Genomic DNA, 13,868 nt, shown 5'->3' with positions numbered 1-13,868 from the left:
ACAAGCACTCTTTCCATCAGCAGCATTCAGAATCTCCTGGGCTCAGCTTACACCAGCTGCTCACTATGCTAGAACTGATCTCAGAAAAACTTTGAGACAGCTGAGAGATGCACTGACCGTGTCTGATATAAGGAAAATCACCTGGCTCTCAGATGAACAACAACCTGTTCTGTCCTCTTCAGAGTTTATTCACAGAATGCTTTATTTTTTTAGTATTCACAATCTCCGTCTCAGTAGTACGTGTCTCTTCATAAAAACATTAAATAAAACACTCAGCTTATGGTTGTCTAGCCCCATATCCTATCTCAGATGCAGCCTAAAATCAGATGTCAAGGAAGAATATATGAATAAAGGAAGCACATAACAGTATTTCCCCAAAATACTGCCTTAGCCTCCAGCACTTTGTCACCCAGCCTATAGACAGGACTCCAGAAAGAGCTTGTGTGAAGAACTGCCATTTCTTTTTCCATGCTGTTCTCCACGAACGACACACCCTTGTGAGTTCCCTGGTCATAGCTGTGCACTGGAATGAGGTTTGGTGTTGGTGTAGTCAGCTGCACGGACATACAGCTCTCTTAAATGAGGAATTGCATTTAGAAAGCTGAAAGATAAACGTGAGAGGGCATTACTCTAGGGATTTAGGATTTTTTTATTTAAAAAAAAATGTACATAGAGCTTCATATGCCACTGCTTTGCCTTAATTTTATGGGGTCCACCTTCAAAGTGGACTAATAAAAACTAATTTAAACCCGTTGTGCCATCTGCCGACAGTATTTGGAATGGCACTCCCTCTTCATTGCAAGATGTTAAAGGCTGCTCTGACATCCCGTACAAAGATGTAGTCACTTCTGCTGTGCTGTTAATCTTTCATCTGGATAAAAACTGATTCTTTTTTTCCATCATCTTTGTTTTCCATATCTGTCTTGGAAATTACCCCTGCCAACATTTTCATGCCCTGACTACGTAGGGATCAATCTTTGCTGTAAGCCCTGAGAAAAGCTTTGCTCTATCATTGCAAAAGAGCACACGGTGACTCTACTTCCTGGACCATACTGCACAGAAAAGGAAAGACATAATGTCACAGAAGCTTCTTTCTTCCTATATTTTTGCAGTTAACAAGATACAATACAATAATGAAACTTCACATGTTGCTCATTCCTTCTACATTCATGCAGCAAAACACTCCAAGAGTTTCTACTCTCTGCTCTTTTAAGTTTGGTATTTGAGTCTCAGGCTTTGTCCATGTGCCACTCTTTTTTTCAAAGCATGTCTGGAAATGTAATTCTGCATTCTGAAAGGCTGCTCATTGTTTGAATATTGTTGCAAAACTTAACATTCTCACTTGCTAGGTGCTTCCTACTAAAGGCTGTAACTCTCTCTGTATGTTCTGGGCTCAAGTAATCTCCAGAAAAAAAATCACAGAATTTTTGTATTTTCTTTAGCTGTCATGGCCTTTGTGAATGGGAATATGGAAGCTCCTCTCTCATACAGATTTCAAACTCCCTGAGCTCCACTGTAGTGATTTTGTATAAGATGTCCAATATGTGATAGCAGGTACAAGAAGGAAACAAAATACAGATCTCTTTCAGCACTCTTCCCTTTGAAACCAATGTCAATATTCAGGAGTGATGACTGATGATTGCTTAAAGACTCTGCTAATTTTTAGGTTAAAATCACATATGAAGTGTAAAAATCTGCTTGTAATATCTACTTTGCAGTATTTGCTATTATCCAGTAGCAAAGTTTGATAAGAACCTTTTTCTTCTGTAATTAGGGAACTCTGGAGGATCAGATCATCCAGGCCAACCCACTACTGGAGGCCTTTGGCAATGCTAAGACTGTGAGAAATGACAACTCCTCACGCTTTGTGAGTTCATTTCAGATCTGTTGGAATGCAGGCAATTAATACATGTCTCATTCATTGATTGTTATAATCAGTGGGTTGATCTGTACTGCTTGATAGGGAAAATTCATCCGGATTCACTTTGGAACAACTGGCAAGCTGGCCTCTGCAGATATTGAAACCTGTGAGTTAGAGCAAGTTAGCGCATGCAGAATTTGTGCATTTATGAGCTCAAGTTTATCAGGAGACTAATGGCATCTCTCTTTGGTTAGATCTTCTGGAGAAATCCAGAGTGACTTTCCAGCTGGCCAGTGAAAGGAGCTATCATATTTTTTACCAGATAATGTCCAATAAGAAACCAGAGCTCATTGGTGAGTGACAGCAGTACTGGGCTTGGCTCAGCAAGTGCTTTCTTTTTCCACTATGACCTGCTTCGATGCACAAAGGTGCCTTGTATACCTGCAGATCTCCTCCTTATCTCTACCAACCCCTACGACTTCGCCTACGTGAGCCAAGGAGAAATCACTGTTGCCAGTATTGACGACAGTGAAGAGCTGCTGGCAACAGATGTAAGTACAGCAGAGCCCAGTCCCACAGCCAGACTGGCTGCAGCCAGCACATTCAGTGCAGGCAGGGTAGCAGGGAGGCAGGGAGAGAAATCCCATCTTCACAGCACACGTGCCTGTTAACAGCACTCTGTGCTTCAGCCCTTGTGCTTCTCTGACCTTCTCTGACTTGCCTGTTGTCTCTGCAGAGTGCTGTGGACATCCTAGGCTTCAACCCCGATGAGAAGGTGGGGATGTACAAGCTGACAGGGGCCGTCATGCACTATGGGAACATGAAGTTCAAGCAGAAGCAGCGGGAGGAGCAGGCAGAGCCTGATGGCACAGAAGGTAGTGTTGGCTGCAGAGTTTGCTTGGGAACTGCACTGGGAGACCCGATAGCAACCCTGTCCCATAAGGTGCTCAACAATTTGAGAATTATTTTCACTTCCAGAAACTAGACTTTTTAACTTTGTTTCAAGTTTAACAAAGTCAATGATTTAATTTGTGCTCTGCAAGGAAACAGAAAGACACAAACTTGAAGCATTGCTGCAGCCCTCCAGGTGGGAAAAGGGAATGTTCTGCAGCTGAGATACTGCCTGTGTTGAGGGGAAGACATTCTCCATGGGACTGGAGAGAAGCTTCCCTTGACAATAGGTGCATTTAGGTAGTACCAAAAGTAGGCTCCTTGTAACAGAAACATCCTAGAGGTCCAGGACATCTTTCTCTGTCTCTTTTGAACTCATTTGCTGTCTCTCATCCTAGTGGCTGACAAAGCTGCCTACCTGATGGGTCTGAATTCTGCTGATTTGCTCAAGGCTTTATGCTATCCCAGGGTGAAAGTTGGGAATGAATATGTAACTAAAGGACAAAATGTCCAACAGGTACCTAGATAGCTGATCACCTTTTCATTTTGTTCAGATAGTTCTTTTAACTTTAAAGCTAACTCAACTTTCATTACTGCCATGGCTGTATTTCTTACAGGTATACAATTCAGTGGGTGCATTGGCCAAATCAGTCTATGAGAAGATGTTCCTATGGATGGTTACTCGAATCAATCAACAGCTGGATACAAAGCAGCCCAGACAGCATTTCATTGGTGTCCTGGACATTGCTGGCTTTGAAATTTTTGATGTAAGTTACAGTAGCTATGCTTGCCCATTGATGACTTTTCTAAACTAACTGACATTTTTTATATTTTGGATTTGCAGTTCAACAGCCTGGAGCAGCTGTGCATCAACTTCACCAATGAGAAACTGCAACAGTTCTTTAACCACCACATGTTCGTGCTGGAGCAGGAGGAGTACAAGAAGGAAGGAATTGAATGGGAGTTCATTGACTTTGGGATGGACCTGGCTGCCTGCATTGAGCTCATTGAGAAGGTAGAGGAAATCTTTCCATTTTAGGACAGCATCCCTTCTAACCTGGTATTCTGTGATTCACGGTCATTTATTTTAGGTCAGTCATTCTTTATACGTTGACATATTACTGTTGAATGACCCTCTCACATAAAAAGAGGTAGTTTATAAAGCCAAAACTTTTGGAATGACACTTACTCTGCTCAAACAATGTTTTCCTGAACAACATGGCTGGAGTGGAAGGGAGAGGGGATACATGATGTTAACTTGGTGATTTTAGCAAGACTGCCTTTAACAATAAGGAGAACCTAAAGTCTTACTCCTTGTAGTAATGGATAGAACTAAATTCTTGGTTCTGGAAACACAACCCTTTGTGCTCCCTCTGTCACTGCCCACTACTACTGCACCAGAGATCTTAATGGGAATTAACCCCTCACTGCTATGGTACAAGCCCGTGTCAAGTGGTTTTGCACAGCACTTACACATCATGTGCAAATCCAGTATGTACATATCCAAATATCTTTTTTCTTAGGAACTTAGAGGTATCTGCTCTCAGCACTCTCACTCATGCTCAGTGCCTAGGGACTCATTCAGTCATCTCACATGCACATTCACTGCCTAATATTCATATCCATGGGTTACGCCTTTGCACGCATGAGCCTCATATTTCTGGTTGACCACCAACACTTCCTGCCACATAGCAGCATCTACAGCCAGCACTACCATTCACAGCTAGAGCCTATTGCTATATTTAATGCCCAAAATCCACACTTGCCGTTCAGTGTCCACACATTTTGTGTCCCATATCTATGCAATACAGAGTACCAGAGCCAGAGGAATCAGAAGACCTATACTGATCTGATGCTGCATTCTCTTGTAATAACAGAAAAGAAGTAGACACTTCTAGGATGCAAATCATCTCCTTATAAAGTATGTTCCATTAGTGACTCTGTGAAATGTCTTTATAATGCTCCCATTACAGAAGAGCAACCTGAACAGATAACTCAGATCTAGATTCTGTTTTATAGACACCTACAGTTAGGAAAGATGAATGCTAACCCCAAAGGTCTCACAAAGAAGCCACACCTAGAGGTCAAAATCTTCATTCAAAACATGACATTCCTGCCCAATATCCACTTCCAGTGGTTGCTGCTGCCATAAAGGATCCCTAATTTTAGATCTGGCAGCTATTTAGCTGAAATCAGATGTAAGCATCTAATGGTATATTATTAAATTAAAAACAAAAACAAACCAAAAAACCCGCAAAAAAACCTCCAACATTCATATAAAGAAGAAACTCCTAGAATTCTCTCTAGGCCAGTGAAATGCAGTATCTCCAGCAAAATCAGAGGATATGTGCTTATCTGCACTATCAAAAGATACCTGTTGTAGCTCAGCTGAAAGCTCTGATGTTGCTGATAATGTGCCTACACTTCTATATTGAAATTCTTCCAATTTTGAATACAACTCTGAGACAATTTAAAATCAATATTTTATTAATATTTTTAAAAGTGACAGATTACTGCCATTTACACTCCATATAAGGAAAATCTGATACATTATGCTCATTCACTGGAGACAGAACAGGAGTTGTTAGATATTAGTTATCTATGCATATTCCCGAGGAGCCATCAAATTAAGTTGCATTGACAATTGCAACCTGATGACTTGTAACAGACATAGACAACGGCATTGATCCCACAACCAGGATGCTGAAACCTACTTCCTAATGATGTAGAGTACAGATGAATGAAACAATTATAATACATAGACTCAGACTTTCATTGAAAGGTGCACATAAACAATATGGTCAAGTTGCCCTGTTCAGGAGTAGAAGCTTGAAAAACACAGACTAATTGCAGTTTGCCTGGTTATTGTAGAAACTAGTGATGTATTAAGAACGTATGCAGTGCAAATTACAGTCACTGAAACAAGCCATTGATCATATGCAAGGTGATATTTTAATTACTTTTCCTTTCCCCATCACTTATTTTCTTCATGTATTCATATTTCTCCCAGCCCATGGGCATCTTTTCCATCCTGGAAGAGGAGTGCATGTTTCCCAAGGCAACTGACACCTCTTTCAAGAACAAGCTCTATGACCAGCATCTGGGCAAGTCAAACAACTTCCAGAAGCCCAAGCCTGTCAAAGGCAAGGCTGAGGCTCACTTTTCACTGATGCACTATGCTGGCACAGTGGACTACAACATCTCTGGCTGGCTTGACAAGAACAAGGATCCCCTGAATGAAACTGTTGTGGGTCTGTACCAGAAATCATCCTTGAAGCTGCTGTCCTTTCTTTTCTCAAACTATGCTGGTGCAGAAACAAGTAAGTGCTTTTTCAGTGACGAATGATAAGGCAACAATCAACTAAAGTCTACTTCTGCTTCTCCTCTCTCCTCTCTAGACTGTATCATTCCCTACTGTGACCCTGTTCTTATGTGAACTCAGATATGCCAAAACTAAGATATCAACATGCAGAACTGCTGAAAGTACCACATTCACGTGGTGCAGAGAAGTAAAATTCAGCAAGTCCAAACCAGTGTGACCAGAGGTGTTTGTTGCCTGACTTACTCTGTTTTGAATCATGTGCATGGTTACTCTAGACACCTCTAGGTGCCAAATATACATGCAAAATGCAAGCACTTTATAGTCCTTTTGTTTCTTAAGATGAATTGGAAGAACTAAAAGGAGATAATGGAACTACTCCATATCCAGTTGAGCAGTCCTGGTGTTGCAAGGAAAAATGAGAGACAAATATAATTTAGAAGTCTTCTAAGGGCATCAGAGAGCAGTCCCATCTCTTGCCCTTTTTTGTGGCTGAAGACTTTCAAGTTGTACAGTCAACAGGTCTGCCTTGCCAAAACTGGCCACAGAGATTTCTACCAAAAAAACCTCAACAATGTTTTGACAGCCTGGATGCTGGAAAGAAAGAGGAGGCAGTATACAGCAGTAGTCAACTCAGCCGTCAGGCACAGGCACAGCAAGGTCTGAAACTCAAGAGAGTACTGCATGGGGACTTTCCTGAAGTTCAGTTTGGCTGATGTAACAATGTGTCTGAGTAAGCTCCTAGGAAATCAGGAGGGAAGACTTCACTGCACTGAGAATCGAATGTCCACTCTGAGCCATGTTCTTGTGCCCGTTCACTTAATTAAAAAAAAAAAAAATAGGGCTACGTCTATAAGTAAAAGCAATGTGACTAGTAGCACAGAGTACATTGCTACAAAACTTATGTAGGGTCATATGTTCCATAACACCAAAGCCATATGCATTGTGATGCAACCTAAATCATTTGAGACCAAATATACGACTGAACAACAACCAGTCAGCAGCAGTTCAGGAAATTCCTCATGCACCAGGGGGTCAGTATTTAAAATTAAAAATTAATTATTATATTGCCCCATATTCAAAGAAAGAAAGGTGAGGCCTACAATACATATTGCTTACTCTAACTCCTATCTACTTCTTCCCAGGTGATAGTGGTGGTGGTAAGAAAGGTGCTAAGAAGAAGGGAGGCTCTTTCCAGACAGTGTCTGCTGTGTTCAGGGTATGTAAATTTCCTTTTACACAAGCCATGCTTCCACAAAAAACGATCCAAGGGCTGAAACACCTCTCCTGTGAAGAAAGGCTGAGAGAGCTGGTGGTGTACAGCCTGGAGAAAAGAAGGCTCCAGGAACACCTTACTGTGGCTTTTCAATACATAAATGGGTCTTATAAGAAAGATGGATAAAGATTTTTTACCAGGACCTGATTTAATGAAAGATGTCCCTGCCCATGGCAGGGGTGTTCGACTCAGTGATCTTCAAAGACCCCTTCCAATCTAAATAATTCCGTGATTCTATAACTCCTTGGCATTTGAATAAAAATGCAAAAGCTTTGTAGCTCAAAGCTCAAACCCACTTTATGTTCTACCACAGGAAAATCTAAACAAGTTGATGACTAACCTGAGAAGTACCCATCCTCACTTTGTGCGTTGCCTGATTCCTAATGAGACCAAGACACCCGGTAAGTCTGTTATTCTACTCTGAAGACACTATAATTGGTCTGCTTATCTTCCACATCACCTTCTTCCAGAACAGGGACTTTTGCATGTGAAGTTCTTGTGGGGTTTGGTCTGCAGGACAGTGCCCAAGTAAACCTTCTTGTATTGTTTACCATGACTGTAAAATTTTGAGCATTACACAGTCCACACTTAATCATCTTTGCTTAATGTTTGTACAGAGCTGAAGATAATAGACAGGACTGATTACAGCTGATGAAATTCTCGGTTGTGGGTAACAGCATTAGCAAATCCCTAACAAATGCCTAGTTCTAAGGATCACTGTGTCATTCAGAACTGTTTGGTTCAGCCCAAGAGCACTCAGAAACTTCTAAATGTTCAGTGTTAGGACCTGATTCACTGAGCTGGAGGACTGTCAAAGAAATCATATCTTATTTGTAGAATTCTATGTAAAAGCTGCTGAGTGCTGCTAGCACTTGGAAAGCATTTTGATATAAAGTTACTTTTTTTCCTTTATTTATAGAATCATAGAATCACTTGGTTGGAAAAGACCTTTACGATCATCGAGTCCAACCATAACCTGTCCACTATCAAACCATGTCTCTAAGCATCTCATCCACCCACCTTTTAAATACCTCCAGGGATGGTGACTCCCCCACTTCCCTGGGCAATGCATTCCAATGCCTGATAAGCCTTTCAGTGAATACATTTTTCTTAACATCTAATCTAAACCTACCCTGGCACAACTTGAAGCCATATCCTGTAGTCCTTACTTGGGAGAAGAGTCCAACCCCCACCTTGCTGCACCCTCCTTTCATGTAGTTGTAGAGGGAGATAAAATCTCCCCTCAGTCTCCTTTTCTCCAGGCTGAACAATCCCAGTTCCCTCAGCCACTTCTCATGAAACTTGTGCTCCAGACTCCTCACCAGTTTCATTACTGTTGTGGCTTATACAGTTCCTCTATCACCTGATACCTCTTCCCCATCTAGGGAGGGAGTCAGTGTAAGTAAAGGAGATTAATGGGTTGAAATAGAAATATATTTAATTAAATAATAATAATAATAAAAACTAACGTTAATAATAGTTATAATACAAAATACACAGAGTTATACTTGGCCAGTACTGTGGGGGAGTAGGCCTATGAGTCAGTAAACAAGTCCCTCTCGAGATGTCAGCCACAAAAGAGGAAGCAGGAGGGAGAGGAAGAGGCAGAGAAGGGGGAAGAAGGGTCATTCTCAGCAAACTCACATTTATAGTTAATGTAACATTGAAGGTATGAATAATATTAATTGGTCAGCCTGGGGTCACCTTGAGGTTGACTCCCCTTGCATTTTATTCCCTTCAGACTCCGCAAATTTATCTCAAGACTTTGAAGACCTTGAGCACTATGGCAACCTGCACACCAGAGTTAGCTGAAAACTATAACAAAGTCTTTATCAACTTTGTTCCTATGAAACAGAGTGTTGCAGTCCTTACAAGATTGCAGTTTTCCTCAACAGAAAGCTGACTTTGAAATTCTGTCCCACTAAACTAGGACAGTCACCCTTCTCTGGACACACTCCAGCATCTCGATGTCCTTCTTGTAGTGAGGGGCCCAAAACTGAACACAGTATTTGAGGTGTCAATTTAATTAATTAATTAAATAAATATTAAAATCTCACAAAGAATTTAGTGTCTGAGAACAGTCAAGTTTTGGAGCATTTTCATGTGGCCATCATATTAAAGTACTTGGGGAGAGACTTGCCTGTGTCGGTTTTAGGAGTCTAATCATGAGGTCTGATACTGGTAGAATGATCAGGTAGATACTCATAGAATGTAGTGGATGCAACATAAGTATCAGAAAACAGGAGCTTAGCATCTGTTTAATCAGCTCAGGAAACCAACAAAAAAAAACACAAAACAATTTGCTTCTTACCTTTCTTGTTTATGTCTCTCTGTGTAACCCTGAAGGCCACAAGCAGGATATAAGCAACACATATATGCATGACATTCACTTTTAAGCTATTCATCTAAACTCTTTTTATATTCAGTGGAGAGAAGCTGGCATTTAAAAGTATGACTCATCTAGTCCCTTTTATACATTTATCTTAGGATGAGATGATTCACAATCCAGAAGAAATTGCTTTGCTCCACTGACTATAAATGAAGCCTAAATTGAAATGTCCACGCTTCATATCCTAAAGCGAAGAAAGAGGAATCCCACTGGGGTCCTGACAGTTGAGAAGGTGTAAGGGGGGAATTAGGGAAACCTACTAAAATAGAAAAGCATATTTGAATGAATGATTTTGCCAGATATGGCTGTAATTTTAATGTTCAGCTGGTTGTTTTGACAAAAGTGACTCAGTGAATCTTGACTTTTGCCTTTTGAAAAGGATTGGTGAAGTGAAGGAAAAGAAACTGGACATCTGCTGATTTTTAGTCAGTTTTAAGCTGCTTATGTTTGACTTTTATAACAACTACTTTGGGTACAGCTTTATTGATTACACTGAAAACATAAGGGTATGGACCATTCTGCACTAATTAATGTCTCTAGCAGCTTAGAAATACAGTTGATTATTATATTCAATAGATATTTTAGGAGAAGAAAGATTATTGTTCCAGTTTCAATCAACTGTCCTCTACAGGCAGACTAAGAGCTTTAAGCAACCTGTTTATTCACTCCTGAAGCTATCAAGTCTAATCAAGTTTGACTATAGTCAACACTTGCATTGCAGGCTCAAGGTAAAATCTCACATCAGGTGAAAAGCTGATTGTCTAGATGGTACTACACTTTACATTGTGTCAGCTCTACCAACATCCAATGGGGATGCTGATGCTGTTGCAGATTTTTCAGCTGGTCTCCTAAAGTATTTTCCTGACATTTTTTAGTAATGTGGCCTTATGCCTTTTGGTCAATGGTGATTCACAAGTGCTGCCAGTCCTAGCATTCTTAGATTCAGAGAGTGGTCAAACACTGGAACAGGCTGCCCAGGAGGATGGTGGAATCACTATCCCTGGAGGTGTTCAAGACACGTGTGGATGTGGCACTTCAGGACTTGGTTTAGTGGGCATAGTGGTGTTAGGTTGACGGTTGGACTTGATGATCTTCGAGGTCTCTTCCAACCTTGATGATTCTGTGTGATTCAGTGATTCTTGGGAAAGTTCAGCTCATTGATGCAGCTCTGCAACTTGTATCAATTGAAGGCACGTTCTGTCTTCACTTCCTGCATCTTTAATCAAGAACTGGTTGAATTTTATCAGAAAAATCCATAATAGATACAGAGATTCTTTGGGAGAAGAGGAGAGTCATGATGGATGTGTTTTTTTTAAGGTGAAATGGACCATTACTTGGTGATGCATCAACTGCGGTGCAATGGGGTTCTAGAAGGCATCCGAATTTGCAGGAAGGGATTTCCAAGCAGAATCATTTATGCAGATTTTAAGCAACGGTAGGTCTTCAGTTATTACTATCTGTTAAGATAAGGCCTCAGTAAGTCCACAACTCTGGTGACAAGTCTGATGACATCATGGAGAGACACCCTCTGACTCAGACTAGATTAGTAGCATTTGAGGGAACCGAGTCTGTCTTAGGTCCCTCCAACCCTTTCCCTCTTTGATCAGACCAGAGATTTCTTGATTCATCAGAATGAGCATCATTTCTAAACTGTAGTCAATGCTTGATAATTCAAAGAAATGCAGAATGCTTATAGTGTAATGAACAAAGTGGCATTATAGACGGGTCTCTGTAAGTCTCCCAGAGTATAGATACAAAGACAATACACAACAGCACAATCTCTTCCTTACAGTGCACTGACTAAGCATTCAAAAAACTGAGGCTTTGTTGGTGCTGTTGCTGGCCTGCATCCTGTGCCTTGTTTTACTCATCTTTAAAATAGAGACAATTAAACTGGTTCATGTTAGCTCAGTTGCTATGAAGTGCTGAATCAGAACTGGATGTTGTTATAATTAAATGTAACAGCATCTTCCATGCTGAACTGGTATGAAAAGGACCCAAGACATCTCTGAAAACAGCCTGCAACCTGATGTTTAATGTAGTAAGGCATTAGCTGTTCTCAATTATCAAGTCATAATTTGATGAGATAGTTGAAAGAATCTATGCATAATGGTCATGGTCCAGAACCAAAAAAAGTGCTTTATAGTCCAAAGGAAATGTGCTGAAGTTAAAGAGGATCTACAAAGAAGCCTAAAATACAGAATAAATTCACTGCACCTTTATTATTATTTAGATTTTACATATTCTCTTTCAAAGTAGACTTGAGAATAAGAAGTGCTTTAGTGTACAGTCACACACATATATGTATCTGAAGAAACTCCTTTAGAAGGATTAGGTGGTCCTGTCCATGACACAGGATTACCTTAATCATTGTTATCTTATAAAATGCTGAGACTGCTGTTAGAATTTACAGAATAATACGATGCTATTTTTAGTCTAAACTCAAGGATTCAGTGGTACAACTTGTAGAGACTGAGAGCTATGCAAGATCTGTATTACCTTAGGAATATAGCTGATTTTTGTTAGTAGTTTTGATTCCTCTTCAACTTTAATTTGTGTAGTGTTCCTCTGATCAATGAAACTGTATAAGAAGAAAAAGATTATATGTTCTCACTCTGTTCTATCTAATTCCAGGACCTGCAGACACTCTTAAGTATGCACATAAATTTTGTTTGTAACAACATACTGTGTTATTACACAGCCAACAAATTCCTTTAAAGAGTAGTCAGGTTCCCCTGCCACCACATTCTGTTCAGCTAAGACTGTTTAGATTTCAGATGGCATATTCAGCAGCTTTCAAATAGCTCAGTTTCTGACCATATTCTTTTATGTTGTATGATGGATCCTCATTTTCCTCACACTCTTTACAACTAGTGCGTTGCAACCTGTCTTACCACAGGTACAAGATTCTTAATGCTTCAGCCATTCCAGAAGGCCAATTCATTGACAGCAAAAAGGCTTCAGAAAAGCTTCTTTCCTCCATTGATGTTGACCACAATCAATACAGATTTGGCCACACCAAGGTAAAGTACTTGTGGAAGAGTGGGTATAATTAATGGCAAAAAAAATTTGTTAGTTCGAAGTATTTTTTGAATACAAAATCAGCCTTCATGATAATTAGAAACAAAGCACACCACTTGCAAGAAGGAGTACAGAAAACTTTTTTTCTTCTGGGAGTATGTGTGAAGGCACTGTCAGCCCTGGGAACACCATCTGAATGGTATTTCAGAATGACCCAGAGCAGCTGCAGCTAGAACTAGAGCTGCCCCTTTCTTCTGCCGCTTGAACTCATTTACTTCAGTGCATGTTAGGCAGGCTCAGACAAGTTTGGACAGTCAGACTTTCCAGGGGATTTAGGCATACACACAAGTCTATCTTCCATATCCAAAGCAGTGTTAAGTGGGGCACTGGTTCTCTGATCAGCACAACCAAGGCAGTACTATCTCTAGATAAAAATCCACTTGCCTACACTACTGAACAAACAACATGTATGCTCCTCAAGCCATCTGTCAGTTTACAGAGCAAATCTTGAGCCTGAACATCGAGACACAGAAGGTAGTGTACAGCAAAGAGATGGAGTAGGATATAGTACTAAGTTGAAAGTTAACTCTTTGTTTTAATAACTAGTGATGAGCCAGATCTTCCACAGCCTACTCTGGAGCAGGCATCAAATAACTCTACATCAGTGTGACTAGATCATAAACAGAGTGACTTGTATGAATCACAGGATACGAATACTGACACAAAATTTCTGTAGCTGTTAAACCTTTACTTCGCAGGCATTTTTTCAAAACTGTCTTATACTATTCTGCCTCCATTGCCAATGGTTCTGTATCTGCCTAAGACTCAAAATATTCAACCCACTTTTATCTTTTAGGTGTTCTTCAAGGCGGGTCTGCTGGGACTCCTAGAAGAGATGAGAGATGAGAAGCTGGTGAGCCTCATCACTCATACGCAAGCTATGTGCAGAGGGTACCTCATGAGAATTAAATTTAAAAAGATGAATGAAAGAAGGTAATCTAAGAAAATACTAACAATCATACTGTGTCAAACCAAAAGTCCAGCAAAGCAGTATACAGTGTCAGGCAAAAATCTGTCCTTGGGAAAGACCCTTAGAAAGAGTAGGGGAAAC

The 13,868-nt window shown here is 40.4% G+C and overlaps 1 protein-coding gene across 1 annotated transcript in view; it reads left to right on the top strand.

The window, feature by feature from the left end:
* LOC104545249 (myosin-13) overlaps positions 1-13,868 on the top strand; it is a gene marked incomplete at its 3' end in the record, with an annotated part of 36,289 nt that overhangs the window by 2,409 nt on the left and 20,012 nt on the right. The window contains exons 6-19 of the mRNA XM_010190340.1: positions 1,775-1,867; positions 1,964-2,027; positions 2,116-2,214; positions 2,309-2,412; positions 2,598-2,736; positions 3,151-3,269; positions 3,370-3,519; positions 3,597-3,767; positions 5,763-6,060; positions 7,217-7,290; positions 7,661-7,748; positions 11,054-11,171; positions 12,636-12,759; positions 13,614-13,750. Coding sequence (XP_010188642.1) covers positions 1,775-1,867; positions 1,964-2,027; positions 2,116-2,214; positions 2,309-2,412; positions 2,598-2,736; positions 3,151-3,269; positions 3,370-3,519; positions 3,597-3,767; positions 5,763-6,060; positions 7,217-7,290; positions 7,661-7,748; positions 11,054-11,171; positions 12,636-12,759; positions 13,614-13,750 — 1,778 coding nt within the window. The remainder of the gene's footprint in view (positions 1-1,774; positions 1,868-1,963; positions 2,028-2,115; positions 2,215-2,308; positions 2,413-2,597; positions 2,737-3,150; positions 3,270-3,369; positions 3,520-3,596; positions 3,768-5,762; positions 6,061-7,216; positions 7,291-7,660; positions 7,749-11,053; positions 11,172-12,635; positions 12,760-13,613; positions 13,751-13,868) is intronic.

Source organism: Mesitornis unicolor, unplaced genomic scaffold, assembly GCF_000695765.1.
Source record: "Mesitornis unicolor isolate BGI_N332 unplaced genomic scaffold, ASM69576v1 scaffold1418, whole genome shotgun sequence".
Taxonomy (NCBI): domain Eukaryota; kingdom Metazoa; phylum Chordata; class Aves; order Mesitornithiformes; family Mesitornithidae; genus Mesitornis; species Mesitornis unicolor.
This window is presented reverse-complemented; position numbering and strand designations above follow the sequence as displayed.